Source organism: Rhinoderma darwinii, chromosome 5 (genome assembly GCF_050947455.1).
Source record: "Rhinoderma darwinii isolate aRhiDar2 chromosome 5, aRhiDar2.hap1, whole genome shotgun sequence".
Taxonomy (NCBI): domain Eukaryota; kingdom Metazoa; phylum Chordata; class Amphibia; order Anura; family Rhinodermatidae; genus Rhinoderma; species Rhinoderma darwinii.
The window spans coordinates 123,516,837-123,544,271 of record NC_134691.1 but is presented as its reverse complement, the minus strand read 5'-3'; the positions used below and the strand labels follow the sequence as shown (position 1 = coordinate 123,544,271).

The 27,435-nt window shown below is 39.7% G+C and overlaps 1 protein-coding gene across 1 annotated transcript in view; it reads right to left on the bottom strand.

Annotated features, from left to right (window-relative positions):
• The window catches only part of DOK6 (docking protein 6), a 600,408-nt gene extending 573,348 nt beyond the window's left edge, over window positions 1-27,060 (bottom strand). The window contains exon 1 of the mRNA XM_075828380.1: window positions 26,758-27,060. Coding sequence (XP_075684495.1) covers window positions 26,758-26,823 — 66 coding nt within the window. The 5' untranslated portion in view covers window positions 26,824-27,060. The remainder of the gene's footprint in view (window positions 1-26,757) is intronic.
• Between the last annotated feature and the right edge of the window lie 375 nt (window positions 27,061-27,435).

Genomic DNA, 27,435 nt, shown 5'->3' with positions numbered 1-27,435 from the left:
TGCGATGGCTGTTACCGCCGATCGCAGCCATTTAACCCCTTCAATGCGGCTGTCAATGACGTCCGCCGCATTGAAGTGGTTTACAGAGGGAGGGAGCTCCCTCTGTAACCCCCGGGCCCCCCCGCGATAAATCGCGGGTGGTGATTGTTGCTATGGCAACCAGGAAGCCGTTACTAGGCTTCCTGGTTGCCCAGGTACGGTAGCCTATTAGGTCCTGCCCGAGGCAGGACCTAATACGCGAACTGTCAAATGAAAAATGACAGTTACGATGCACTGCATTACATAAGTAGTGCAGTGCATCGTACCGGGGATCAGAAGACCAGATCTTCATGTCCCCAGGTCAATGTAAAAGAAAAAGTAAAAAATGTAAAAAAAAATGTGAAAGTAAAATAAATAAATAAATTAATAAATAATAAATAAATAATAAAAACAACACTTGCCCTGTTTCCCTGATAAACTCCTTTATTATTAGAAAAACATGAAAATATGAAAAAAAAACTATACATAATATTGCCGCGTTCGGAACGGCCTGATCTCTAAAAATATCACATTATTTTTACCGCACGGTGAACACCGTAAATTTTTTTAATAAAAAAGTGATCAAAAAGTTGCAAGTAACGCAAAATGGTACCAATACAAACTACAGTTAGTCACGCATAAAACAAGCCGTCCCGCAGCGATATTAATGAAAAAATAAAAAAGTTATGGCTGTCAGAAAATGGCGACACTAAAACATGATTTTTTTAGAAAAGAGTATTTTTATTGTGGGAAAGTAGAGAAACGTAAAAAAACTATATAAATTTGGTGTCGCTGTAATCGTATCGCCCCGCAGTATAAAGTTAACATGTTGTTTATACTGCACGGTGAACACTGTAAAAAAGAAACGTGCTAGAATGGCTGTTTTTTGGTTTCCTCATCTCCCAAAAAATGGAATAAATAGTGATAAAAAAAATTGCATGTACCCCAAAATGGAACCAATAAAAATTACATCTCGTTCCACAAAAAACGCGCCCTCACACAGCTCCGTAAATGGAAAAATAACACGTTATGACTCTCAAAACGCAATGATGCAAAATGATGCTAAATGACGGCCCAGACTCCTTTTTAGGTCCAGTAGAATTTCACTAAATACCCCACATCATCATTTGCTGGACCCTATAGATGCAGCTGAGATGAGGAAACTTTAGGGCCTTGTGCGGCTTATAGGGCTAGTGAAGAAGTCAAATATAAGGCAATACTGGAGCGCAGATATTTTGTATAATACCCAATAAACCCGACCTGTGTATAAAGGATTGGTTCAAAGCCATACCAATCCATGGATTATTCATTCACCCCATTATTACATCATCCTGTTATGACCTGTTGCACTCCGCCAAGGTTACATATACCCTGATGTACTCCGCCTAGCTTACATATACTCTGATGTACTCCGCCAAGCTTACATATACCCTGATGTGCTCCGCCTAGCTTACATATACCCTGATGTACTCCGCCCAGATTACATATACCCTTATGTACTCCGCCCAGATTACATATACCCTGATGTACTCCGCCCAGCTTACATATACCCTGATGTACTCTGCCAAGCTTACATATACCCTGATGTACTCCGCCAAGCTTACATATACCCTGATGTACTCCGCCAAGCTTACATATACCCTAATGTACTCCGCACAGCTCATGTATACCCTGATGTACTCCGCCAAGCTTACATATACCCTGATGTACTCCGCCAAGCTTACATATGCCTTGATGTACTGCGCCCAGTTTACATATACCCTGATGTACTCCGCCAAGCTTACATATACCCTGATGTACTGCGCCCAGTTTACATATACCCTGATGTACTCTGCCCAGCTTACATATGCCTTGATGTACTCCGCCCAGCTTACATATACCCTGATGTACTCCGCACAACTTACATATACCCTGATGTACTCCGCCCAGCTTACATATACCCTGATGTACGCCGCACAGCTTACATATACCCTGATGTACTCCTCACATATTACATATACCCTGATGTACTTCGCACAGTTTACATATACCCTGATGTACTCCTCACAGCTTACATATACCCTGATGTACTCCTCACAGCTTACATATACCCTGATGTACTACGCACAGCTTACATATACCCTGATGTACTCCTCACATATTACATATATCCTGATGTACTACGCACAGCTTACATATATCCTGATGTACCCGCACATATTACATATATCCTGATTTACTCCTCACAGCTTACATATACCCTGATATACTACGCACATATTACATATACCCTGATGTACCCGCACATATTACATATACCCTGATGTACTCCGCACAGATTACATATACCCTGATGTACTCCTCACAGATTACATATACCCTGATGTACCCGCACATATTACATATATCCTGATTTACTCCTCACAGCTTACATATGCCATGATACCACATATGGGGTATTCTGGAGAACCCGCTTAACAATTTATGGGATGTGTGTCTACGGTGGTACAAGCTGGGCACAACTCATTGGCCACTGAAATGGCATATCTGTGGAAAACAGCAATTTTCAATCTGCAACATCTATTGTTTACTCATTTTTGCAAAACACTTGTGCGGTCAAAATGCTCACTACACCCATAGTTCAATTCTTTGAGGGATCTAGTTTCCAAAATGGGGTAATTTTTCGGGGGGTACCACTGTACTGGTACTATAGCTCAATGCAACATGGGGTCAAAAAACGAATCTTATAAAATCTCCACTCCAAATACTAAATGGCGCTCCTTCCCTGTGTGTCCAAATAGAAGTTTATGACCACGTGTGGGGTATTTCCCTACTCTGAAGAAGTTGCTTTACAAATGTTATGGTGCTTTTTCTCCTTTATTTGTTGAGAAAATGAAAATTTTTTAACTAATGCTGCGTCTTATTGGAAAATAATGTAATTTTTCATTTTCACTGCCCATTTCTAATAAAATATATTAGACACATGTGGGGTCAAAATGCTCACTACACCCCTAGATGAATTCCTCAATGGGTGTAGTTTGCCAAATGGAGTCACTTTTGGGTGGTTTCCACTGTACTGCTACCTAAGGGGCTTTGCAAAAGCGACATGGTGCAGAAAAACCAATCCAGCAAAATCTGCTCTCCAAAAGCCAAATGGCGCGCCTTCACTTCTGAGCCCTGATGTGTATTCATACAGTACTTTATTACCACATATGGGCTATTTCCGTACTCTGGAGAAGTTGCTTTACAAATGTTACGGTGATTTTTCTCCTTTATTTGATGAGAAAATGAAACATTTTTACCTAAAGCTACGTCTTAGTGGAAAAAAATGAAATTTTTCATGTTTACTGCAAAATTCTAATGAAATCTATGAAACACCTGGGGGGGTCAAAATACTCACTACACCCCTAGTTGAATTCCTCTAGGGGTGTAGTTTCCCAAATAGAGTCACTTTTGGGGGGTTTCCACTGTACTGGTACCTTTAGGAGCTTTACAAATGCGACATGGTGCCGAGAAATCAAACCAGCAAAATCTGTACTTCGAAAGCTAAATGGCATGCCTTCCCTTCTCAGTCCTGCCGCTTCCCCAAACAGCCGTTTATGACCACATGTTGGGTATTTCCGTACTCTGGAGAAGTTGCTTTACAAATGTTGGGGTGCTTTTCCTCATTTATTTGTTGAAAAAAATAATAATTTTGAGGTAAAGCTACATCTTATTGGAAAATAATGTAATTTTTCATTTTCACTGCCCAATTCTAATGAAATCTATGAAACACCTGTGGGGTCAAAATGCTCACTACACCCCTAGATGAATTCCTCAAAGTGTATAGTTTCCCAAATGGAGCCACTTTTGGGGGGTTTCCTTTTTTTCGGTACCACAAGACCTCTTCTAACCTGACATGGTGCCTGAAATATAATTTAAGAAAAGGAAGGCCCAAAAATCCTCTAGGTGCTCCTTTGCTTCTGAGGCCGGTGTTTCAGTCCAGTAGCACGCTAGGGCCACATGTGGGATATTTCTAAAAACTTCAGAATCAGGGCAATAAATATTCAGTTGTGTTTCTCTGGTAAAAACCTTCAGTATTACAGGAAAAATGGATTAAAATGGAATTTCTGCAAAAAAAAATGAAATTTGCAAATTTCCCTTCCACTTTGCTTTAATTCCTGTGAAACGCATAAAGGGTTAAGAAACTTTCTAAATGCTGTTTTGAGTACTTTAAGGGGTGCAGTTTTTAAAATGGGGTGATTTGTGGGGGTTCCTAATATATAAGGCCCTCAAAGCCACTTCAGAACTAAACTGGTCCCTAAAAAAATAGGCTTTTGAAATTTTCTTGAAAATGTGAGAAATTGTTGCTAAACTTCTAAGCCTTGTAACGTCCTAAAAAAATAAAAGGATGTTCAAAAAACGATGCCAATCTAAAGTAGACATTTGGGAAATGTTAGCTAGTAACTATTTTGTGTGCTATAACTATCTGTCTTACAAGCAGATACATTTGAATTTAGAAAATGCTAATTTTTTGCAAATTTTCTCTAAATATTGGTGTTTTTCACACAAAAATATTGAATATATCGACCACATTTTTTCACTAACTTAAAGTACAATATGTCACGAGAAAACAATCTCAGAATCACTTGGATAGGTAAAAGCATTCCAGAGTTATTACCACATAAAGTAACACATGTCAGATTTAAAAAATTAGGCTGTGTCATAAGGTCCAAAAGTGGCTGCGTCCTTAAGGGGTTAAAAAATGTTTTATTTATTTGTGTGTTTGTGTTTTACTTTTTTTTATTTTTTAAGTTTTTCTTGTCTATGGGGGCTGCCAGTTTTTTTTTTCATCTCTGTATGTGTCGATTAACTACACATACAGACATGGAATACGGCACATACAGCCCCATAGTGAATGCGAACGGGACCCGTTCCATTCACTATGCTGTACGCCGTCTGTGTGGGAACGGTGCATGCGCCGCTCCCACACAGTCCAAATGGAAGGTCTTCGGCCGAGCAACGTCCGGTGCCATTTTTTTGTGGACCGGAAGCCGCGGCCGGACAGTAAGATTACTACTTCCGGTCGCGGCTTCCGAACTTGTGTTCTAATGCAAGCACTTGGAGCAGAGGGAGCAGACGGAGCGGACGGACGAGAGGGAGCGGCGACGGCAGGAGCAGGTAAGTTATTTCTGTGTATGTACGTGTTTTAGTGTGTGATTACTACTGTATGTAAAGCTACTACACTGTGTGTTCGCTCAAAAAATGGCGACACACCGTGTAGGAAGTTTGACCGTTCAATCCCCTCCTTTCTCCTGGCACTAGCCAGGATAAGGGAGGGGGGATTCTGTGAGCTCACTAGAGCGAGTGTGTTTTCTCAAATTTTGCAACATAAAGCAATGTGGTTGCTTTACCACATGCCAATACTGCAATTTTGGGAATTGCTCCATCTAGTGACCAGCACTGGGAAATGTTATAAATTAGAATCTAATTTATAATATTTCCTGACTCGTGAAAAAATTAAAAAAATTAGAACAATGTTTAATCATTTATACACTAACTGTTTAACTACAAAAAAAATGAAAACATTTTCTAGCGACACATTACCTTTAAGATGCACCAAATTGTGGTCTAAAATAAGCCAACCAAGAGGTGGTATAAAGTTAGACATACCTGTCTACAAATGGGACAAATTTATCATCCAGCATGAGCCACTGTGAACAATTTGGGACATCTAGTCTATTTGTAAGCTGTCTAAATGTAAAACAGTATTAGTCAATCTGCCCCATAATTTTGTGGCAGGAGTGGTGAAGAGTAAAACCAATAACTTTTTCAAATTTAAATAATTTTATTTTCTTAATCAAATAGAGGTAGCATAAAATAAAATTGATGTTTGTGTCCGCTAGCATCAAATGTTTGTTTTAATATATAACATGACCTAGTTAGTGTAATTGCATTAGGGCTATGGCTTTAAATACGTTGGCATGTATTTTAGGTTTTCTTAATTGTTTATTATTATCATTATTTCTTCATTATTTTGAAGTATTTTTTTTTTTTTGTATTTTACAAAAGTAATATCTCTCTCTATTCTCCTACAAGGGATAATAAGGAAGTTTACCATGATGTAATGACGGGGTAGGGATACAGACAGGTGAGCCCTAATCTACCCGCCACTCAGTCCCTGCCTACTTGCAACGGCCCGTACTAGACGACGGCGTACAACTGGGCGTCGGTCCCTACGCTCAATAAGTGCACGACAGACAAACAGACAAGGGTACACAGAAGCTAAGGGAAATGGGGCAGTTGCCCACGGCAACACAGTGAGCAACAAGAGTAGTGAACGAGTCGAGTCAAACCAGGAGTGCACGAGGTACAAATCGCAGAGCAGGAGCATAGTCAGTAAAGTCAGGGTCAAAAATGAAGCAAGGTCAATAATCATACCAGGAGCAGCAGAGCCAGGAAACAGAAAAGAATCACAGGCAAAGGAGGAGTAGGAAATGCAGGTATAAATAGACAGAGGGCGGGAGCTAGCTCCGTCTGACCAGGCTGTGATAGGCTCTCCCACTCCTCAGCCTCCCAGCCTGACTGGTAGAAGATTGTGTCACTCTCTCAGACTTAGGAGCAGGTGCAGACTGATTACCCACGGGCGTCGACACAGAAGCTGTGTCTGGCAGATCCTTTACACATGATATGTGCAATGGGGCCACCTCTGATCTATGTAAGTCACTCTCTGTTTGCAAACTGAAGCATAATCAGATCATGCAGCAATGAAATGATCCACAGCAAGTTTACTTGTATTGCTGGGGAGTAAATAAATTAAAATTGAATGGGCCCATTCAAAGTCTTACATTGAACCGAATAGGAAGAATTGGTAGAACCACAAATTAGCAGTTCATGGGCAAAAACTTACAATTGTGTCTTAATTAAAGTTCATTAACAACAATGTGTAAGACTTAAGGTACTATTACATGGCACGACATGTAAACTCGTTGATCGGCGCTCGTTTGCTCCTATCGCATGGAGCAAAAAAGCGCTCATTATTCCAATCGCTCTTCCCCATATATTTTCATCATGTCGTCAGCGCTTCTCCCTGATTACACACGGAGATGTGCTGCCGACAAAGATGATTTTTAATTCTGCATAAAAGAGCAGATCAGCTGATCATACGAACGCTCGTTTGCCCGATCATTGACCTGTGTAATAGGGCCTTTATATAAAACTGAAAAAGCTTGCAATTTTTCTTGCTTAAGATGGTGCATCCATTAAAGTTAGATAAAACATAGAAAATACACAAAATAAACAACGCCTCTCTTCTGATCCTATTCTATCTCAAATTGAAATTAAAACTGAGAATAATTTAATATATAGATATCTCCTGGCACAAAAAAATAAATAAAATAGATAAAAAGGCATAAGCGGCACACCAAACAATTTCGCCCAACCCTGGTTTTCGCCCTTACGGCTTCCTTTGGGGTATTGATTTTTTCGAATTTATGATGTTTTATCTTCTGCAATCTTAGATATAGGATCTTATCCTGCCAGGAGTACATACGTCTGAAATTACGGAGCTGTATTCACCTGAAAACAGTTCCTGATTTTTAGACGTTTTTTAACAGCTCGCATTTTTCGCTGCGTATTTTACGGATGTTATCAGAGGTGTTTTTCAATGGAGTCAATGAAAAACGGCTCCAAAAACGTTCCAAGAAGTGACATGCACTTCTTTGACGAGAGCGTCTTTTTACGCGTCATCTTTTGACAGCGACACATAAAATTACACCTTGTGGGAACAGAACATCGTAAAACCCATTGAAAGCAATGGGCAGATGTTTGTAGGCGTAATGGAGCCGTTTTTTCAGGAGTAATTCGAGGCGTAAAGTGCCTGAATTACGTCTGAAAACAGTGCATGTGAACATACCCTAAACAGGGAGACATGCTGCCGACATTATAGAAATGTGCGGGGACGAGCAATCATAGTAATGGGCGCTCATCCCTATAATAGCTCCTTGTGAAAGGAGCAAGCAAGCTGTCCCGTTGATCGGCGCTCGTTTTCTCCTTTCACTAGGTGCTAGTATGAGGACGAGCACTCATTACTACGATCGCTCGTCCCCATACATATCTATCATGTTGGCAGCACATCTCCCAGGGAGATGTGCTGCCGACAACGATAATAGTTTCAGCATTTAAAGGGAATGTGTTGCCAGAAAAACATGTTTTTTTAAAAAAAATTAAACATTTAGTGTGTGGGTGATTAAACATTGTTCAAATTTTTTATATTTTTTTCACGAGTCAGGAAATAGTCAGGAAATATTATAAATTAATTCTAATTTATAATACTACCCATTTTTGGTCACTAGATGGAGCTATTCCCAAAATTGCAGCATTGCAACAATGGGTTAAAAGCCCTCGCTCTAGTGAGCTCTCAGCATCCCCCCTCCTTTATCCTGGCTAGTGCCAGGATAAACGAGGGGTTTGAACGGTGTAACCTCCTACGCTGTGTGTCGCCATTTTTTGAGCATGCGCAGTTCCCACACAGACGCCGTACACTGAAGTCAATGGGACGGGAGCCGTTCGCAGTCCCTATGGGACTGTGGCTGCCGTATTCCATGTCTGTATGTGTCGTTAATCGACACAGACAGAAATGGAACAAAAAATGGCAGCCCCCATAGGGAAGAAAAAGTGTAAAAATAAGAAAAAGTAAAACACAAACACACAAATGAATATAAACGTTTTTAATAAAGCACTAACATCTTTAACATATAAAAAAATAATTTGTGATGACACTGTTCCTTTAAAGCTATACAATCAGCCGATGAATGAGCGTTTGCTTGTTCATCGGCTGATCGTTGCCCTGTTTACATAGGGTAATTATCGAGTGCGAGCGGTCTGTGAACGCTCGTTTGCCCGATAATTGGCCGGTGTAAAAAGGACCATTGCTGTCAGCTCAGTCTACAGCTCCTCTCTCCTGAAGACTGATCAAAGCTGACATATTATTTGACTTAAGTTTATTTTCTTTGATTGTAAAGATATGAGCTTAGATCAGCATTTACGTTAAAAGCACCTGCCTTATATTGTATAGGTCCCTCTCGTGCCACTAAAACAGCTCTGACCCATCTAGGCATGGACTTCACAATACTTATGAAGGTGTATGAAGATGTGTGGTATCTGACAGCAAGACATTAGCAGCAGATCCTTTGAGTCCTGTATATTGTGAGGTGAGGCCTCCATGGATCGGACTTGTTTTTCCTAAACACTCCTCATATTTTCAATATAGTTATTTTGAGGATTAGCGTGTAAGTGTCCATTTACACATGCCGTGTTTGACACATAATTACTACAGGTTACTGAGGAATTTCTGTCAGATTTACTTAAAATGTGCTGTGGGTGTGCTGCAGATTTGCACGATGTATAGCACCATTGTGATTCAATGGGGCTAGCCCTCGGCTTTTCCGAGCATGGTAACATGTTACGTATTTCCATGGCTGATTGTTTTTTCTTGGTTTGCACAAAAATCCTTGCGGACATTTTCCAGAACATGTGAACAGGGTTCCAGAAACCACATTCACATGTATGGGATGCAGATTGGCACCGGATTTGATATTGATTTTGGCACGGAGTGGGACCTAAGAGTGTTACTATTAAGAAGAGGTTACAGAAGGGCTAGAGGTTGTGTGTGGTCAGCATGTGTGACAATGGACAGGAACTGGTGAGAAGGAGGCCCCATAAAATAGCTGCTCTGTGCCAATAATGCCCTTCATCTGGCCCGACTATCAGTGGTTGTCAGGAAACAGGACTTAAGAAGGAAAAGAAGTGGTGAAATATGAGGCTGTAAAAAAACAAAAATCAATGTTAAATACCTCTGTCTTTATTACTGTAGTCATTCTTTCCTTCTTCCTTTCTCAGATGCTGGTCCCTGAGGGACATTGATAGTGGGATTATCTTACAAACAGTTGAACTATCCCTAAATGTGGTAGAAATGGGCAGAAAAACTTGCCTCTAATCTAATAGTAAAATTACATAGAAATACAATACTTACAATTACAATATATGCATGTCTCACGATTGGCGGAAAAAAATGGAATATTGATTTATCTCGGAATTGTTTTTATTTCTAAATGTAAATACAGGTTCTGCCATGAAACTATAATGCACATGTGTAAGCAGTTTCATCAATTTCAATAGGAAAACCTTTGTCGATCTGAAGATCTCAGAGACAAAATACAAAAGACATAGCGCCCAGAGCTTCGTCCATAGACTAATATATGTCAAACCAAGGAAATGGGATAGTGTCTTCTTGTGACCATATACTGTAAAGTCCATGTCAAGTAGCTTTATTTTCAACACAAAGAAACATTTTATTGTAGTCTACATGGCAAACTGTGTTGGAACGACAATTCTATGACCACAGTAGTTTTATTTTGCAGCTATGAGGCAGCCATGCAACGATTAACCACATTAGGCAACAGGTCAGATAGTTGTGTTTCTGTATGACCTAAATATTTACCAAATAGGCTTTGTTCTGAGCTTGGAGAATTAAGTGGCTTGTGATATAAGTGGAGTTATAAAACTGGATTGTGTTGCTGTATTTCTGTATTTTGTTGCTGTATTTCTCTGTTTGTGAATCTTTGTGAGAACTTAATTGATTGCTTACAAATATAAGATAGCGAAAACTGACACAATTTAAAACCTTTTTTTTTTCCATGCAGATTCGTTCCAGCTGAGCAGGTGACTAGGGGGAGGGGTTAATTGGTCTCAGGTGATATAAATTAGACTGCAGAACTCAGTTTGAGCTTGGCTCTGTTCTGAGCTTGGTGAATTAAGTGGCTTGTGATATAAGTGGAGTTATAAAACCGGATTGAAAAAGAGGAGTTAAGGCCCCAGTAAGTACTCTTCTTTTCTTTTACTTTGACAATTGTTCACTATTTTGTTGTAACTCGGATAATGGATAGCAAGATGGGAGGTTTTCTTCAGTGCACAGTTTGCCATATGTATGCACGACTGGAGCCGGAGTTCCAGGGTGAATACCTCTGTGGCGGATGTGAGCATGTTGTTCACCTGGAAGCTCGCATTAGCGATCTGGAGGAGCAGAATGCAACACTGAGGAAGATAGACAATCTTGAGCTGCGCTTGCTGCTCACGGAGCATGCAGTTAGTGGGGTAGAACTAGAAGACATGGGTGAGCAGGATTAGGCAAGTAACTGGGTTAATGTAGTTAGGGGCAGTAGAAAGGGGTCGAAGAAAAGGAAGGCCAATCCTGATTCTGACATTCCAAGCAAAATTGCCAAGTTGCGTGATGATGCGAGGGTGCCGGTCTCATAAATGGCAGCCCTAGTGGATACTGATCACCCTAACAGCCGGGAGAACAGCCCAGCTAGTAGTCAGCGGGATGGTAATGCAGGTAAGGCAAGGCAATTGATAGTTGTAGGGGATTCTATAATCAGGAAGACGGATAGAATAATTTGTCGCCAAGACGGCCTCAACCGAATGGTTTGCTGTCTCCCTGGTACCAGGGTTCGGCATGTGGTGGAATGGGTGGACAAATTGCTGGGAGGTGCTGGTGATGATCCAGCTGTTGTGGTCCATGTGGGTTCCAACGACAGAATAAATGGTAGGTGGAGGAGCCTTAAGAATAATTTTAAAGAACTAGGCTACAACATGAAGGAAAGGACCTCCAAGGTAGTATTCTCAGGAATACTGCCTGTGCTATGCACATCACAGGAAAGGCAGCGGGAGCTCAGGGAGTTAAATGCATGGCTTAAGTCTTGGTGTAGAGGAGAAGGCTTTGGGTTCCTAGAGCATTGGGCTGACTTTTCATTGGGGTACAAACTGTATTCTGCAGATGATTTGCACCTAAATGGAAGGGGGTCCGCTGTGCTGGGGGAGAGAATTCTAGCTGGGGTAGCGGAGTATTTAAACTAGGGCTGACGGAGGCCAATGTAGAAAATAAAGTGGTAGTTAGGTTGGAGAGGGGTCAGACTATATTGGTGGGGGGAGAAACAGACTGTGGGGAGAGGACTAGACAACAAGATAAGAAGATCTTTTCGTTACTAAACAGCAGTGAAAATAAAAATGCCCAAATAATGTCAAATAATCACATTTCTGATACTGAAAGTGAAACATTTAAAGGCAAGTTAAAGTGTATGTTCACAAATGCCAGAAGTCTAGCAAGCAAAATGGGGGAGCTGGAGGCATTGGTACTGGAAGAAAATATAGATATAGTTGGTGTTGCTGAAACAAGGCTAGACTCTTCACATGATTGGGCTGTAAATCTACAGGGTTTTACACTGTTTCGGAAAGACAGGGCGAATAGGAAAGGTGGTCTTTATGTGAGAAGCGATATGAAGGTGAGTGTGAATGAGACATTAGAGGGTGAATATTGTGAGGAGGTTGAAACCTTGTGGGTGGAATTACAAAGGGTGGTAAACACTGAAAAATTACTTTTGGTGCAATCTATAAACCCCCAATATAACTGAGGGGATGGAATGTCAGCTATATAAACAGATGGAGCGGGCTGCACAGGCTGGTACTGTAGTGATAATGGGAGATTTTAATTACCGGGATATTAATTGGTGTCATGGTTCGGCTTCAACTGCAAAGGGGAGACATTTCCTCAACCTGTTGCAGGAAAATTTTATGGGCCAGTTTGTGGAAGACCCGACTAGAGGTCATTTCTGATAATGCAGAGCTTTTTGGGAATGTCAATGTTCGTGAAAACCTCGGTAACAGTGATTATAATATAGTTATATTTTAACTATACTGTAAAAAACAAACACAGGCTGGGAGGGCAAAAACACTTAATTTTAAGAAGGCCAATTTCCCCAGGATGAGGGCTGCAATTCAGGACATAGACTGGGAAGAGCTAATGTCAAATAATGGTACAAATGATGAATGGGAGATTTTCAAATCTACTTTGGGTAATTATAGTGCAACATTTTTTCCTATAGGTAACAAGTATAAACGACTAAAATTAAGCCCCCCATGGCTTACACCTTCTGTAACAAGGGAAATACGTGACAAAAAAAGGGCATTTGAAAAATAAAAATCTGAGGGTACAGCTGTAGCCTTTGTAAAATATAAAGAGCTTAATAAAATCTGTAAAAAGGTAATAAAATCAGCAAAAATACAAAATGAATGGCAGGTGGCCAAGGATAGTAAAACAAATTCCAAAAAACTCTTCAAGTATATAAATGCAAAAAAGCCAAGGTCTGAATATGTAGGATCCCTAGAAAGTGGTAATGGGGAGTTGGTCACAGGGGATCAAGAGAAGGCAGAGTTACTAAATGAGTTCTTCAGCTCTGTATATACAACAGAAGAGCAGCTGATGTACCTGGTGCCAGTGCTGTTAATATATCAGTTGATATACTAAATTGGATGAAAGTAGATATGGTGCAAGCTAAATTAAATAAAATAAATGTACACAAGGCCCCGGGACCAGATGGGTTACACCCTAGAGTTCTTAAGGATCTTAGTTCAGTTATTTCTGTCCCCCTCTTCATAATATTTAGAAATTCTCCAGTGACTGGTATAGTGTCAAGGGACTGGCGCAGGGAAAATGTGGTGCCTATTTTCAAAAAGGACTCTAGGTCTTCCCCGGGTAATTGTAGACCAGTAAGCTTAACATCGATTGTGGGGAAAATGTTTGAGGGGCTATTGAGGGACTATATACAGAATTATGTGACAATAAATAGTATTATAAGTGACAGCCAGCACGGTTTTACTAAGGACAGAAGCTGTCAAACCAACCTGATTTTGTTTTTATGAAGAGGTGAGCAGAAGCCTAGACAGAGGGGCCGCTGTGGATATAGTGTTTTTGGACTTTGCAAAGGCATTTTACACTGTCCCTCATAGACGTCTAATGGGTAAATTAAGGACTATAGGTTTAGAAAGTATAGTTTGTAATTGGATTGAGAATTGGCTCAAGGACCGTATCCAGAGAGTTGTGGTAAATGATTCCTACTCTGACTGGTCCCCGGTTATAAGTGGTGTACCCCAGGGTTCCGTGCTGAGTCCACTATTATTCAACTTATTTATTAATGATCTAGAGGATGGGATTAATAGCACTATTTCTATTTTTGCAGATGACACCAAGCTATGTAATATAGTTCATACTATGGAAGATGTTCATGAATTGCAAGCAGATTTAAACAAACTGAGTGTTTAGGCGTCCACTTGGCAAATTAATTTTAATGTAGATAAATGTAAAGTTATGCACCTGGGTACGAACAACCTGCATGCATCATATGTCCTAGGGGAGCTATACTGGCGGATTCACTTGTTGAGAAGGATCTGGATGTACTTGTAAACCACAAACTAAATGACAGCATGCATGTCAATCAGCTGCTTCAAGGGCCAGCAAGATATTGTCGTGTATTAAAAGAGGCATGGACTCACGGGACAGGGATGTAATATTACCACTTTACAAAGCATTAGTGAGGCCTCATCTAGAATATGCATATCAGTTCTGGGCTCCAGTTCATAGAAAGGATGCCCTGGAGTTAGAAAAAATACAGACGAGCAACGAAGCTAATAAGGGGCAAGGAGAATCTAAGTTATGAGGAAAGATTAAAAGAACTAAACCTATTTAGCCTTGAAAAAAGACGACTAAGGGGGGACATGATTAACTTATATAAATATATGAATGGCACATACAAAAAATATGGTGAAATCCTGTTCCATGTAAAACCCCCTCAAAAAACAAGGGTGCACTCCCTCCGTCTGGAAGAAGAAAGGTTCAACCTGCAGAGGCGACAAGCCTTCTTTACTGTGAGAACTGTGAATTTATGGAATAGTCTACCGCAGGAGCTGGTCACAGCAGGGACAGTAGTTGGCTTTAAAAAAGGCTTAGATAATTTCCTAGAACAATAAAATATAAGCTCCTATGTGTAGAAATTGTTTACTTCCCCTTTCCCATCCCTTGGTTGAACTTGATGGACATATGTCTTTTTTCAACCGTACAAACTATGTAACTATGTAATGTATAGAGCTACCGTACTTACCACCAGGATCCAGAAAATGTTAAATTATAGAAAATAGCAAATAGAATATAAGACATAAAGGATAAAACCATGCCAGTGTTGCTCAGTTCACCTGTGCCATGCAGTATTAATCATGGCATTTATGTAACTTGTGTCTATTTAAGAGACATGTGGTAGACCCTGTCACATTCTAGTTATCTCTAACCATCTCTATCTCTAACCTTGGTTTAACCCCTTTAAGACACAGCCTGTTTTGGCCTTGTGGACACAGATGATTTTTTCAAATCTGTCATGTATCACTTTATGTGGTAATAACTTGGGAATGCTTTTAACTATCCAAGCGATTCTGAGATCGTTTTCTCGTGACATATTGTACTTAAGATAGCGAAAAAATTTGGTTGATAAATTCAATATTTATTTGTGAAAAACACCAAAATTTACATAAAATTTGTAAAAATTTGCATTTTTCTAAATTTAAATGTATCTACTTGTAAAACAGATAGTAATAACACACAAAATAGTTACTAGTTAACATTTCCCATTTGTCTTCTTTATGTTTGCATAATTTTTTGAACGTCCTTTTATTTTTCCGGGACGTCACAAGGCTTAGAACTTTAGCAGCAATTTCTCACGGTTTCACGAAAATTTCAAAAGCCTATTTTTTCAGTGGCCAGTTTAGATCTGAAGCGGCTTAGAGGGCCTTATATATTAGAAAGTGCCCAAAAAATGCCCCATTTTGAAAATTGCACCCCACAAAGTATTCAAAACAGCATTCAGAAAGTTTATTAACCCTTTAGTCGTTTCACAGGAATTAAAGCAAAGTACAGGTGAAATTTACAAATTGTAATTTTTTTTTCCGAAATTCATTTGTAATACATTTTTTTAATGTAACACAGAAGGTTTTACTCAAGAATTGCAACTCAATATTTATTGCCCAGATTCTGCAGTTTTTAGAATTATCCCACATGTGGCCCTAGAGTGCTAATGGACTGAGGCACCAGCCTCAGAAGCAAAGGAGCACCTACTGGATTTCAGGGCCTCCTTTTTTTTAGAATATATTTTAGGCACCATGTCAGGTTTGAAGAGGTCTTGTGGTGCCAAACCAGTGGAAACCCCCCAAAAGTGACCCTGTTTTGGAAACTACACCCCTCAAGGAATTTTTAAAGGGGTAAAGCTAGCATTTTTTCCCCACAGTTTTTTTTGCAGAATTTAGTGGAATTAGTCTGTGAAGATGAAAATCTACTTTTTTTCTGAAAAAACATAGAATTTTTTCATTTTTACAAGGAATAAAAAAGAAAAACACCCCAACATTTATAAAGCAATTTCTCCTGATTACGGCAATATCCCATATGTGGTAATAAACTGCTGTTTGGACTCACAGCGGGGCTCAGAAGCAAAAGAGCGCCTTTTGGATTTTGGAGCGCAGATTTTGCTAGAATAGTTTTTGGTGCCATGTCATGTTTGCAATGCCCTGGAGGGACCAAAACAGTGGAAACCCCCCAAAAGTGACCCCATTCTGAAAACTACACCCCTTAAGGAATTTTTCTAGAGGTATAGTTAGTATTTTGTCCCCACGGTTTTTTTGCAGAATTTAGTGGAATTAGTGAAGATGAAAATCTACTTTTTTTTACGTAAAAAGCATAGAATTTTTTCATTTTTACAAGGAATAAAGGAGAAAAAACACCCTAATTTGTAAAGCAATTTCTTCTGATTACGGCAATACCCCATAAGTGGTAATAAACTGCTGTTTAGACCCACGGCAGGGCTCAGAAGGGAAGGAGAACCATTTGAAGCACAGCTTTTGCTGGAAAGGTTTTCGGGTGCCATGTCGCATTTTCAGAGCTCCTGAGGTACCAGTACAGTGGAAACACCAGAAGAAGTGACCCCATTTTGGAAACTGCCCCCCTCAAAGAATTTATCTAGGTGTGTGATCACTTTTATTACCCCATATTTTCTGGGGCTGAATTTAGTAGAAGTCTGCCATTAAAAATAAAATGTTAAATTTTTCACAAATGCGTTATTTATAGGACAGATTTTTCAGACACAGCATGTAAGTGCAGGAAGACACCTCAATGTTTATTGGGATTTTTCTTCTGAGTTTAGAAATAGCCCCAAAGTGGTCTAAATATGTTGTCTGGACACTTAGCAGTGCCTGGAAGTGAAGAAGCATCACAAGGGTTTTGAGGCCTTATTTTTACTTGGATGATTTTTGGCCACAAGCATAGGCCTGAAAAAATCGTGCAGATCATACACATTTGTTAGAGTATTAGGTATTCATCTAGGGGTATATTGAGTTTTTTTTTTTTTAGAGTGTCCAATTTTAAAAAAGGGTAAAAGACCAGAATGATAAAGGAAGGGGTGGGGGTTTTAAAAGTATAACATTTTTAATCCAGGGAGGTGTGGTAGATGCGGAAGCACTCCTTCATGCACAGTCCGGGTTTAGATGGGCAAGTGTCGCACTGATATGTGGTATTCTTACGGATACCCCTTTTTGTGCAGACACGGCACCTTTTCTGTGCCCTGGATGGAGGAAAACGGCGTCTGATGCGGGGTACAAAGATGGCGCTGCCCCACTTCCTGTGCCGCGTCATCAGAGAGGATGTGGGGCAGCGAGGACTGACCGTGCCCCCCACAGCCTACTCCAATTGAAGACAGCGGCACAGGAAGTGGGGCAGCGCCATCTTTGTACCCCGCATCAGACGCCGTTTTCCTCCATCCGGCCACACCTACCTCTTTCCTTTCAACTCAGAACACCTGGGATGCGTATCATATAAGAGAGGGCACGAGTAGTTAGACCCCAACCCCGGACGAAGGCAGTTGCCGAAACGCGCGTCGGGTGCAGACGTCTCATCCACATTTTACAATGTCCACTGGTATGTCCAAACAATCTCTGTCTCTCTGTAGCAGCCTGCATTGAATCCTGTTTGTCATCCTTTGACTGTATTTGAAATTGGTTCTTCATATTCTCTTACACTTTCTGTAAATTGGTTGCGGTGTATATTATGCTTATACTTACCTAGGAACCGCCACCATTTTACCATATACAGCCATATATCCATTATAGTCTGGTTTGACCCCCTTTCTACAGTCTGGCTTGACTCTATTTACCTTTTTGCTGCTGCAATATCATGCTCACTTATAACACGCTGAGAAAACAACCATACCTGGCTCATGATTGATTTGACGTCTTTTTTATTGTGTGACTTATCCTCCTTTCCATTTTTTAACTTGTTTAATGTCTTTATTTAATAAAATTTGTATATTCTTTGTATCTTTATGTGCCTCAGTCGATCATTCTTTCTTGGTAGTTTCTCATGTTAATCATTGATCGATGCACCAAGTATATCTTGGTCAATACCCAGGATACAATATAGTGCCATTTACACAGCTAGCAATGGTGTTTTACAGTTTAATGGTGACCGTTTAAGCACTACTTTTATTTTATTCCTTTCGTTGGTATTTTTTTGGTTTGAATTTATTGTATGCCTGAATGCACACAGGCTTCATCGTGGATGATTTGAATCCACGTGTGGTGACAGGGGTGCAGCTGGCGTCATGTATAGATGTCAGCATACAGACCACTTTTTTGTCTCCAAATTTGAGACACAGGATTCCAATACTGCAGCAATGCCCTGCTTTCGCCAATTTGCAGGGATTGGCTGATGAGGGTCTTGGGAAGATGCCTCTGATTTTTTCGAACCGTCCCACATGCCACTGTTTTTTTGTCTTTTAGACATTTGAACAGGGGTACACTTGTGTACCAGTTGTCCAAGTACAAGTTGTACCCCTGATCAAGCAGTGGGTGCAGGAGGTCCCCCACTATCTATCCTGTTGTGCACAGGACGGGGGGGACAATTTGGGGGCTGAATTGTCCTGTCCTTCCCCTCATAAACCCGGAAAGCGTGTGTGTATCCGTTGTCCGATTCACACAGCTTGTACATTTTTATCCCGTACCTGGCGCGCTTATTTGGTAAATATTGGTGAAACTTCAGCCTGCCCTTGAAGTGCACCAGGGATTCATCTATAGATATTTCTTTTTGAGGGGTGTAGACTGATGAAAAATTTTGGGATAAAATGTTAATGAGGGGCCTAATTTTAAAAAGTCTATCGAAGTTTAGGTCATCCGCAGGGGGGCATTGGGAATTGTCACTAAAGTGAAGAAATTTATGGAGGGCCTCAAAGTGGGATCTGGTCATATTATTGCGGTACAGCGGACAATGATATAGAATGTCCGTGGACCAGTAGGATCTCACTTCAGGCTTTTTAGTGAGACCCATGTTGAGGACTAACCCCCAATACTTGTGCATTTCTTCACAATTAGTCGGTGGCCACCAATTGGCCTGAGCATGAAAGGCGTTGGGGTGTTCCGAAATAAACTGCTGGGCGTAAATGTTGGTTTGATTAACCATGAGCTGGATCAAATTGTCTGTAAAGAATAATTTGAAAAATCCAATAATAGGCAGCCCTTCTGTCTGTACGTGAATGCCTGCCGCAGCAGTAAATTCTGGGATTTGGGGGGTGTAATTGATTGGGGTTGACCAATCACTGCTGACTGTACCAGGGTCAGGCAGATCGGCAGTTTCAGGGTCAGGCAGAACCTGGGCACTAACCCTCCTGCGACTACGAGGAGGTTCCTCACTGTCACTGGAGGAGGAGGATGAGAGAAAGAACTGTGGTTCCTCACTACTCACGGAGTCCGTATCGGACGCGATCATGGCATACGCCTCTTCAGCGGTGTAAAGTCTTGCTGCCATTTTGGGTTTGTGTGTGTGCGTATGTGTATATATATATATATGTATATGTAGTGTTTACATACACGTAGCTCAGAGAACTGTAACAAAGTCTAACAAATATTTTTTTGTTTTTGTTTTATAGCACTTAGTAAACTCACTAACGGACACTGAGGCTGACTGACTCAGACGCTACGTATTGACATTGATAATGTATTGACGCTGTCTAACTGACACTTACTGACAAGTGACGCGAGTGACAGTAATGGATTGACGCTGACAACGGATTGACGCAGACTAACTGACAATGGACACTGACTGACACTGACTAACTAACGCGACAAATTGACATAGACGAGCAACTACCTACGAACTAAATCAAATTATTTGTGATCAAAAAAGAAAAAATATCTCCCTTATACACTGGGAGGCAGTGGGGAACAGGGGAAGTGAAAATTAGGGGTTTTTCTCTATTTTCACTGACTACACGATACAGGCTCTGATCTCTCCAACTACTAAACACAAACTAAGAGATCAGAGCCTGTATCCTGTATTTTTCACCCGCCCTGCAAGAAAATGCACGGTGATTGGTGGGTCTGAAAAGACCCACCAATCACAGCTCTCGCCGGCAATGGACCAATAGCAGCAGTCCATTGCCGGTCACATGGGACATGGGGGAGAGGGGAGGGACATGGGGGAGTGGGGGAGGGACATGGGGGAGTGATGGTGGGAGTACAGGAACAGTTTTGAAAACTTTTCAAAACTTTTCCTAACTTTTATGGAGGATGGGTGTATTTGTACAGATCTGTACAGATCCACCTATCACATCGATCGCCGGCATTGGACCGCTTTTACGGGTCCGTTGCCGGTGACTGACATGTGTAAGCTGTCGGGGGGGGGGGCATTTTTAACCCCTCCCTGGCTAAAAGTGCACTGTGATTGGTGGGTCTGAACAGACCCACCAATCACAGCTCTCGCCGGAAATGGACCAATAGCAGCTATCCATTGCCGGTCACGTGGGACATGGGGGAAGGTAGGGGGACCTTTGTAACCATTCCCGGACTTAACTACGAGTCCCGGGAACGGTTTTAAAAACTTTTTACAGTTATAACAATGTGATCGGTGGATCTGTACAAATCCACCGACCACACAGACACCGGCTGTGTACACTGGGAACGATTCAGTAACTGTACGTCCTCGTGCTGGAAGTAACCTCCCGCAACGACGTAAAGTTACTTACTCGTGCGGGTAGGTGTTAACACAGACATAATAAACACACTGTGTAATTTGAATTATTATCCCCCACTCCAAATTATTGTCTATTAAAGTAAAGGACCCCTGATACAAACTTTCTTATCGCATAACTTTCTTAACACCTTGGCATCGCAGACAGTTTTTGCCTCCATGACACAGATTTTGTTTTTTCGTTTTTTCATCCCGCTTTTTGAGAGTCATAACTTTTTTATTTTTCAGTTGACATAGTCATATGAGGGCTTGATTTTTGAAAGGCAAGTTATATTTTTTATTGGCACTATTTAAGTGTACATATAATGTATTGAAAAATGTCTATTAATTTTTTATGGCGGGTAGAATTGAAAAAAACATTGTTTTTTTGGGATTCATCGTGCGATATGAATGACTTATTAACTTTATTCTGTGGGTCAGTACGATTACGGCGATACAAAATGTATAAAAAATATTGATGTTGCACTAAACAATAAATAATTTTCAAAAAATTATAATTTGTTCTTGTGTCCCCTTATTTTGAGAGCCATAACTTTTTTATTTTTCCATCGATACAGCTGTGTGAGGCAGCAATTCTGGCATTGTATTTTTACTGTGTTCATCATGCAGGTTAAATAACATGATTATTTTATAGTTCGGTTAGTCACAGATGCAGTGATACCAATTATGTGTACTTTATTTTCAGTTTTTTACATAATAAAGAATTTTTAATGGGAAAAAAGTTTTTTTGTGTTTCATTCTTTTTCTTTCTTTTATATTATTAAACATTTTATTTGACTTGTTTCTACATTTTATTTTAGTCCCACTAGGTGACTAGACTAAGTTATCAGTTGATCGCTCACATAATACACTGAAATACTTCAGTATTGCAGTGTCTTATGCCTCTCATTATAACTCTGACTGGCATGCTCTTAGGCAGAGCCTAATAGGTGGACTAAAATAGCAGACATGGGGGTCATTGTTAGGCCCCAGCTGCCATAGCAACCCATTGGCACCCAGTGGTTGCATCGTGGAGGGCCAATGGGGGAGGGCCTTGGTGGGAGCGCCTTATGTTTTTGGCACATTTCACCAAAAGGGTTAAAGGGATTCTCTCATAACAAGCAACCCCTTTAATCTTAGAGCCATTGTGGTGATCAACTAGTCACCGTGGGTCTGACTTCCAAGACCATTACCAAAAGACTGATTTTGCCAGGGGAAGTTCTGACAGGGGCAATATAGTACTATATGGCGTCTTTTTAGATGAATGCCCATCCACATATTACATGGATAGCTGAAGTCTGTCACAACAAGAAAAGGTGCGTTCCTGATGGCACAACCCCTTAACCCCTTAGTGACCAGCCCATTTTAGGCCCTAATGACCAAGCTATTTTATTCGTTTTTCTATAGTCGCATTCAAAGAGCTATAACTTTTTTATTTTTTCATCTACATAGCTGTATGAGGACTTGTTTTTTGAGGGATTAGTTGTACTTTTTAATAGCACCATTTTAGGGTACATATAATTTTTTTATTAACTTTTATTAACTTTTTTTGGGGGGATTATAAAAAAAACTGAAATTCCACCATTGTTCTATGTTTTAAATTGACTCCGTTCACTGTGCAGCGTAAATAACATGTTACCTTTATTCTATGGGTCGGTACGATTACGGCGATACCACATATGTAGAGGTTTTTTATGTTTTACGACTTTTGCACAATAAAAACACTTTTGAACTAAAATTATTTGTTTTTGCATCGTTGCTTTCCAAGAGCCGTAACTTTTTTATTTTTCCATCAATGTAGTGATTTTTTGGGCTTGTTTTTTGAAAGACGAGATGTAGTTTTGTTTGGTACTGTTTTGGGGTGCATGGGACTTACTGATTCATTTTTATTATGACTTTTTTGGGGGGCAATGGAAAAAAATAGCAATTTCGCCATTGCTTTTTGCGTTTTTTTTTTGTAGTGTTCACCTTGCGGTTTAAACTACATATTAACTTTATTAATTGAGTCATTACGGTCGCGGCGATACCATATATGTGTACTTTTATTAATTTTTTACACTTTTACTAAATAAAACCACTTTTTATGGAAAAAATGGTTTTATTTATTTTTTTACTGTCATTTTTATTATTAATCTTTATTTCACATTTATTACTTATTTTATTAGTCCCACTAGGGGACTTTACTGTGCGATCTTCTGATCGCTTCTATAATGCTTTGGTATACTTCGTATACCAGAGCATTATTGCCTGTCAGTGTAAATCTGTCCAGGGCAGACCTGGGGGCTTTTATCAAGACCCCGGCTGCCATGACACCCCATCAGAGACCCGTGCATGCATTTGCGGGCCGCCGATCGGTGACAGGGGGTGCTCACTCCCTCTGTAAACAAGTTAAATGCTGCGGTCGAAATTGACGGCGGGATTTAAAAGGTCAAACGGCCGCGATCGAAGTAAACTTCGATCGCGGGTGTTGGAGCAGGAGCCCAGCTGTCACCAGACAGCAGAGCCCCGGCTCCAGCCTGCAGGGGACACCCGTGCTGGACTTAGACTAGGCCACCGTGAAAAGGCAGCGATCTAGCCTAAGGCCCCTTAGTGACCAACGTGAAAAGGCGTATTGGTGGTCACTAAGGGGCCTTAGGCTAGGGTTAAAGATACAAGAAAGGTTGTTAAATGCATTTCATTAAAATTATCAACCTAATAGTAATCTTTCATCTTTATGTGCTTTTTATTTCACTATAATAGGTAGATGGATGGGCTAACCCTAATAATTTGCAATGGACAAAACAGCGGCTAAAGGTTACACAGAATGTATCATTAAGCCTATACATTTAGCACTGTAGAGTCCTGATTCTATATCCATTTTAGTAACCTGGGTGATCTTTTCTATTAAGTAAGACATAAAGTGAAAAGGATTCATCCCTGTAACAATAAAGCCTGTGAGTCACTGATTTTCACAGCAGATGAAATAATGCACTTCATTCTGTCATCAGCTCATCCTTGAGTATACTCTACAGTTGATTTTAAAACACTGAATCCAGTAATGTAGTTTAAATATAACGTGTTACAATAGGTCAGTATATCTTGAGCTTCCATTGCTCACAGGCACATAGGAAGAAAAAAGCGCATCTGTCTCAATGGAGGAATATCTGTCTAGGGCTAATTAAAAGCCTTCAGCTTATAGGACTTTTTATTGTCCCGTTGACATTTAAAATGCTATTAGCCACCTACATTTCTTGGTATGACATAGCATAAAATCTTCTGCTTAGATTAGCATGTCCTAAAAATTAATCTCTTGATTAATAAAATGAAAGACACATCACATTATCATGGCTTTATTTGTACTAGTTCTGAAAAAAAATATTATTTTAATCCTTCAAATGCTTTAATATATTTTGCTAGTTTTTCATAGTGATTTGACATTCTGATTCTAAAAATATTTGAAAAAATCAGTAGGCACACATTGACACAATGCGGTCAGGAACTTTGCATATTGTGAAATAGTTTTCTGTGTCATCATTGACAAATTCCATTCAAAAACATAGAGTGTAGATAAACCAATCATCAGTGGACCAAAAGTTGGCTTCCAGTGTAAACCTAATGGATGAGCAATATATCAGAGCCAGTAGTTACTTATATCAGGCCACAACTGCCTCTTCATAATGCCAGTTACAAACATTCAATCAGTTTTACAAATGAACACAATTTGATTAAACCATTTGCTTATTTTGTTCATTGCTTTGCATTAATTAGACATATAATGTTTTCATTGAATGGAATGGTGATTAGATTCAGTAATGTTATGACAAACACACCATGATAAATCTCTGAAAGTGAAATAAAGTCTTTTCAGCCTGTACTTAGTATTTACTGCATTTCCTCTGCATTTTCCATCATTACGAAATTCATTTAATAACAAGGCAAACTTATTTTTTTTCTCTAAAAAAAACAACATACTGAACAAAAGAACACTATGTTGCAAAAATGGAAAATACTAAAGGAAGTTTTCCACAATTGTTTCAAAAATGTAAAGTTTACCGATACAGTATTTTTCAGAATGTATAAAGCTCAAAAATCTGAAATATTTTTGTTGTTCATTGTGGTTGTAGTAAAAACAAAGCAAGACAATCAAAAGTTAGTGAGTAAAATCAACACTAAATCAACCATATATTACTTTACATATTCAAAAGCATAAAAATGGCATTCATCAAGTCTCTAGAATTGAGAAGGGTTTTTATTATGAACATATGGAATTGGCTGTAGCTCACACATGTTAAAAACTAACTAAACAGCCAACATTCAAAAATAGACATTTATCTCTTTCCAATTTTCGCATATATATCAATTTATTTATGCTACAGATTTATGACTTATATTGTAAAACATTACAGCAACCATATGAAATGAAGGATCGTAATAAGTATATGTGGCTGCAATAGTGATGTATAATATTAACATTAAACCCAAAGTGTAACATCAAGAATACATATGTCTAAGGAAATATATAGAAATAAGCCAGTCAAGACAACAAACTAGAAACAAATAACTACAAATAACCATAGAAATGGGCAATTTGTGTACTTTGACAAGTTCCTATGTCACTGTTAAAATCCTTCATTTTAGTGATAAGAGATCCTGTTAAGATCCAAGCTACTTGAGGAATTTTCATTTCTGAGTGACTCTGGCTTATCTGAGACAGTTTGGGGAAGCGGTTCATTATTTGACAGGAGTTCTCCAGATAACACAGGTGCTAGACTATGCCTCCAGCCTGCTGTTGTCTGTCTGTTGGCATCATACAGTCCAACTCTGATGTTTAATCATTCAGCCATGTGCCCGAGATAAGATAACCATCACAGCATTAGTGTCTACCTTTTCAGTTCAGCAAAACATGTTCATCCCTCATCCATTGTTTATGGATGCTTAAAGTCAATGACTATAATAGAAGCAGACACGCTGAACACAATGCTTGCTCATTAGAATCTTGGAATTAGCGACATACTATATATATATATATATATATATATATATATATGTGTACATATATATATATGTGTATATATATGTATATATATATATATATATATATATATATATATATATATATAAATAAATATTATCACATTACATGATGTAACCAACTACTTTATCCAATTAAATATTAAGCTGTTTCCATGCATGACCAGTGATACTTTTCAGGATCAGTCAGATATGAAGTGGGGGTGGGGGTTGCCGCCAAAGGTAACAACATTTATCTCAATGAAATAAATCTTAAATTCAATTTTAATATTCTGCAGCCTTTATACTTTTTACAATACTAATCCGCGCTTTTCTCAGTTAATCCTTACAATGCAAAGTAACAAATAGCAGGCGGTTATCCACTGTACAAAACTCCCATGTGGGTCCATTCCTCAGACTATGCTTAATCCACTCAGGGACTAATGTCCACAGCAACACAGTGCAAAGCTTAGAAGAGTCTGGCAAGGTTATTCCCCTGAATCCAAACCAGATAATCAGTCTGTTGTGTTTGGCATTGGGATGCAATATAAGACTTAGAGGGAATGTTACAGTGATCCATACAGAGCAGGTGATGCCAGCAAAACATGCACAACAAGGCTGAATGTCTTTTTCTTTTCTGTCCCTATGAATATCAGAGCAATTGCTGTATACATGCAGATGATCTCAATACTGCTGTACACAAATCATCTCTCCATCTCATTCCTCCCCATGGAATATACAGTGTACATTGGAGTAGCTAAAGATAGTACAGTAGCTGCCTGTCACACAAAACTGTACGGCACAATCTAGTAAAACAAGCAAGATAAAAGAAGCAAAAAAGCATATAGTGTGGAATTAGGACTTACCCCAAGCTTTTTGCTTCTGATTTTTACATAGCCTTGCTTTACAATATCATTGAAGTTGGATGCCATAGTGAATAGTATGCTTCCTCTAAGTAACCTGCTTGGCTCTGTCTCTTTTGCTGTATTACAGATAGTCTCATACACCCTCCCCAAGGTTCTGCAAGTGTTTGACAAGGCGGCAACAACAGCAGTAGCAGTAGATGACAGGATGGCTATGTTAAAGAGTCCAGCCTTAGACTAGCTGAGCATTCTCTGTGTCTATGAGCCCAACAGCATCACTAGCTGACTGGCTGAGCTGTCTCTGTGTCTATGAGCCCAACAGCAGAAGCTCTCTGCAAAAGCAGCCACTCAGTGTCAGCGCTCAGCCCCCTCCTTTCCCCCAAGCATGCTTTACTGAATATCTAAATTGCAAAAAACAAGGCAATGTAAAATAGGTGATTATCTAGAAAAGGCAAGAAAAGCTTAATGGGAGCAATGCAAGGCATATTTCTTAATTGAAAGTGAGTACGATATTTTCATACCAACTTCCATCACAAATTCTTTGCTTTCATTGTTCCAGGGATAGCAATTTAAGTGAGTCAAAAAATGATTTGTGACATAGAATAATGTGCTATGTAATGATGTGGCCTACATTATTCTGTGACTGCTTCCACAATTACACACATGATGCTCATAATATGA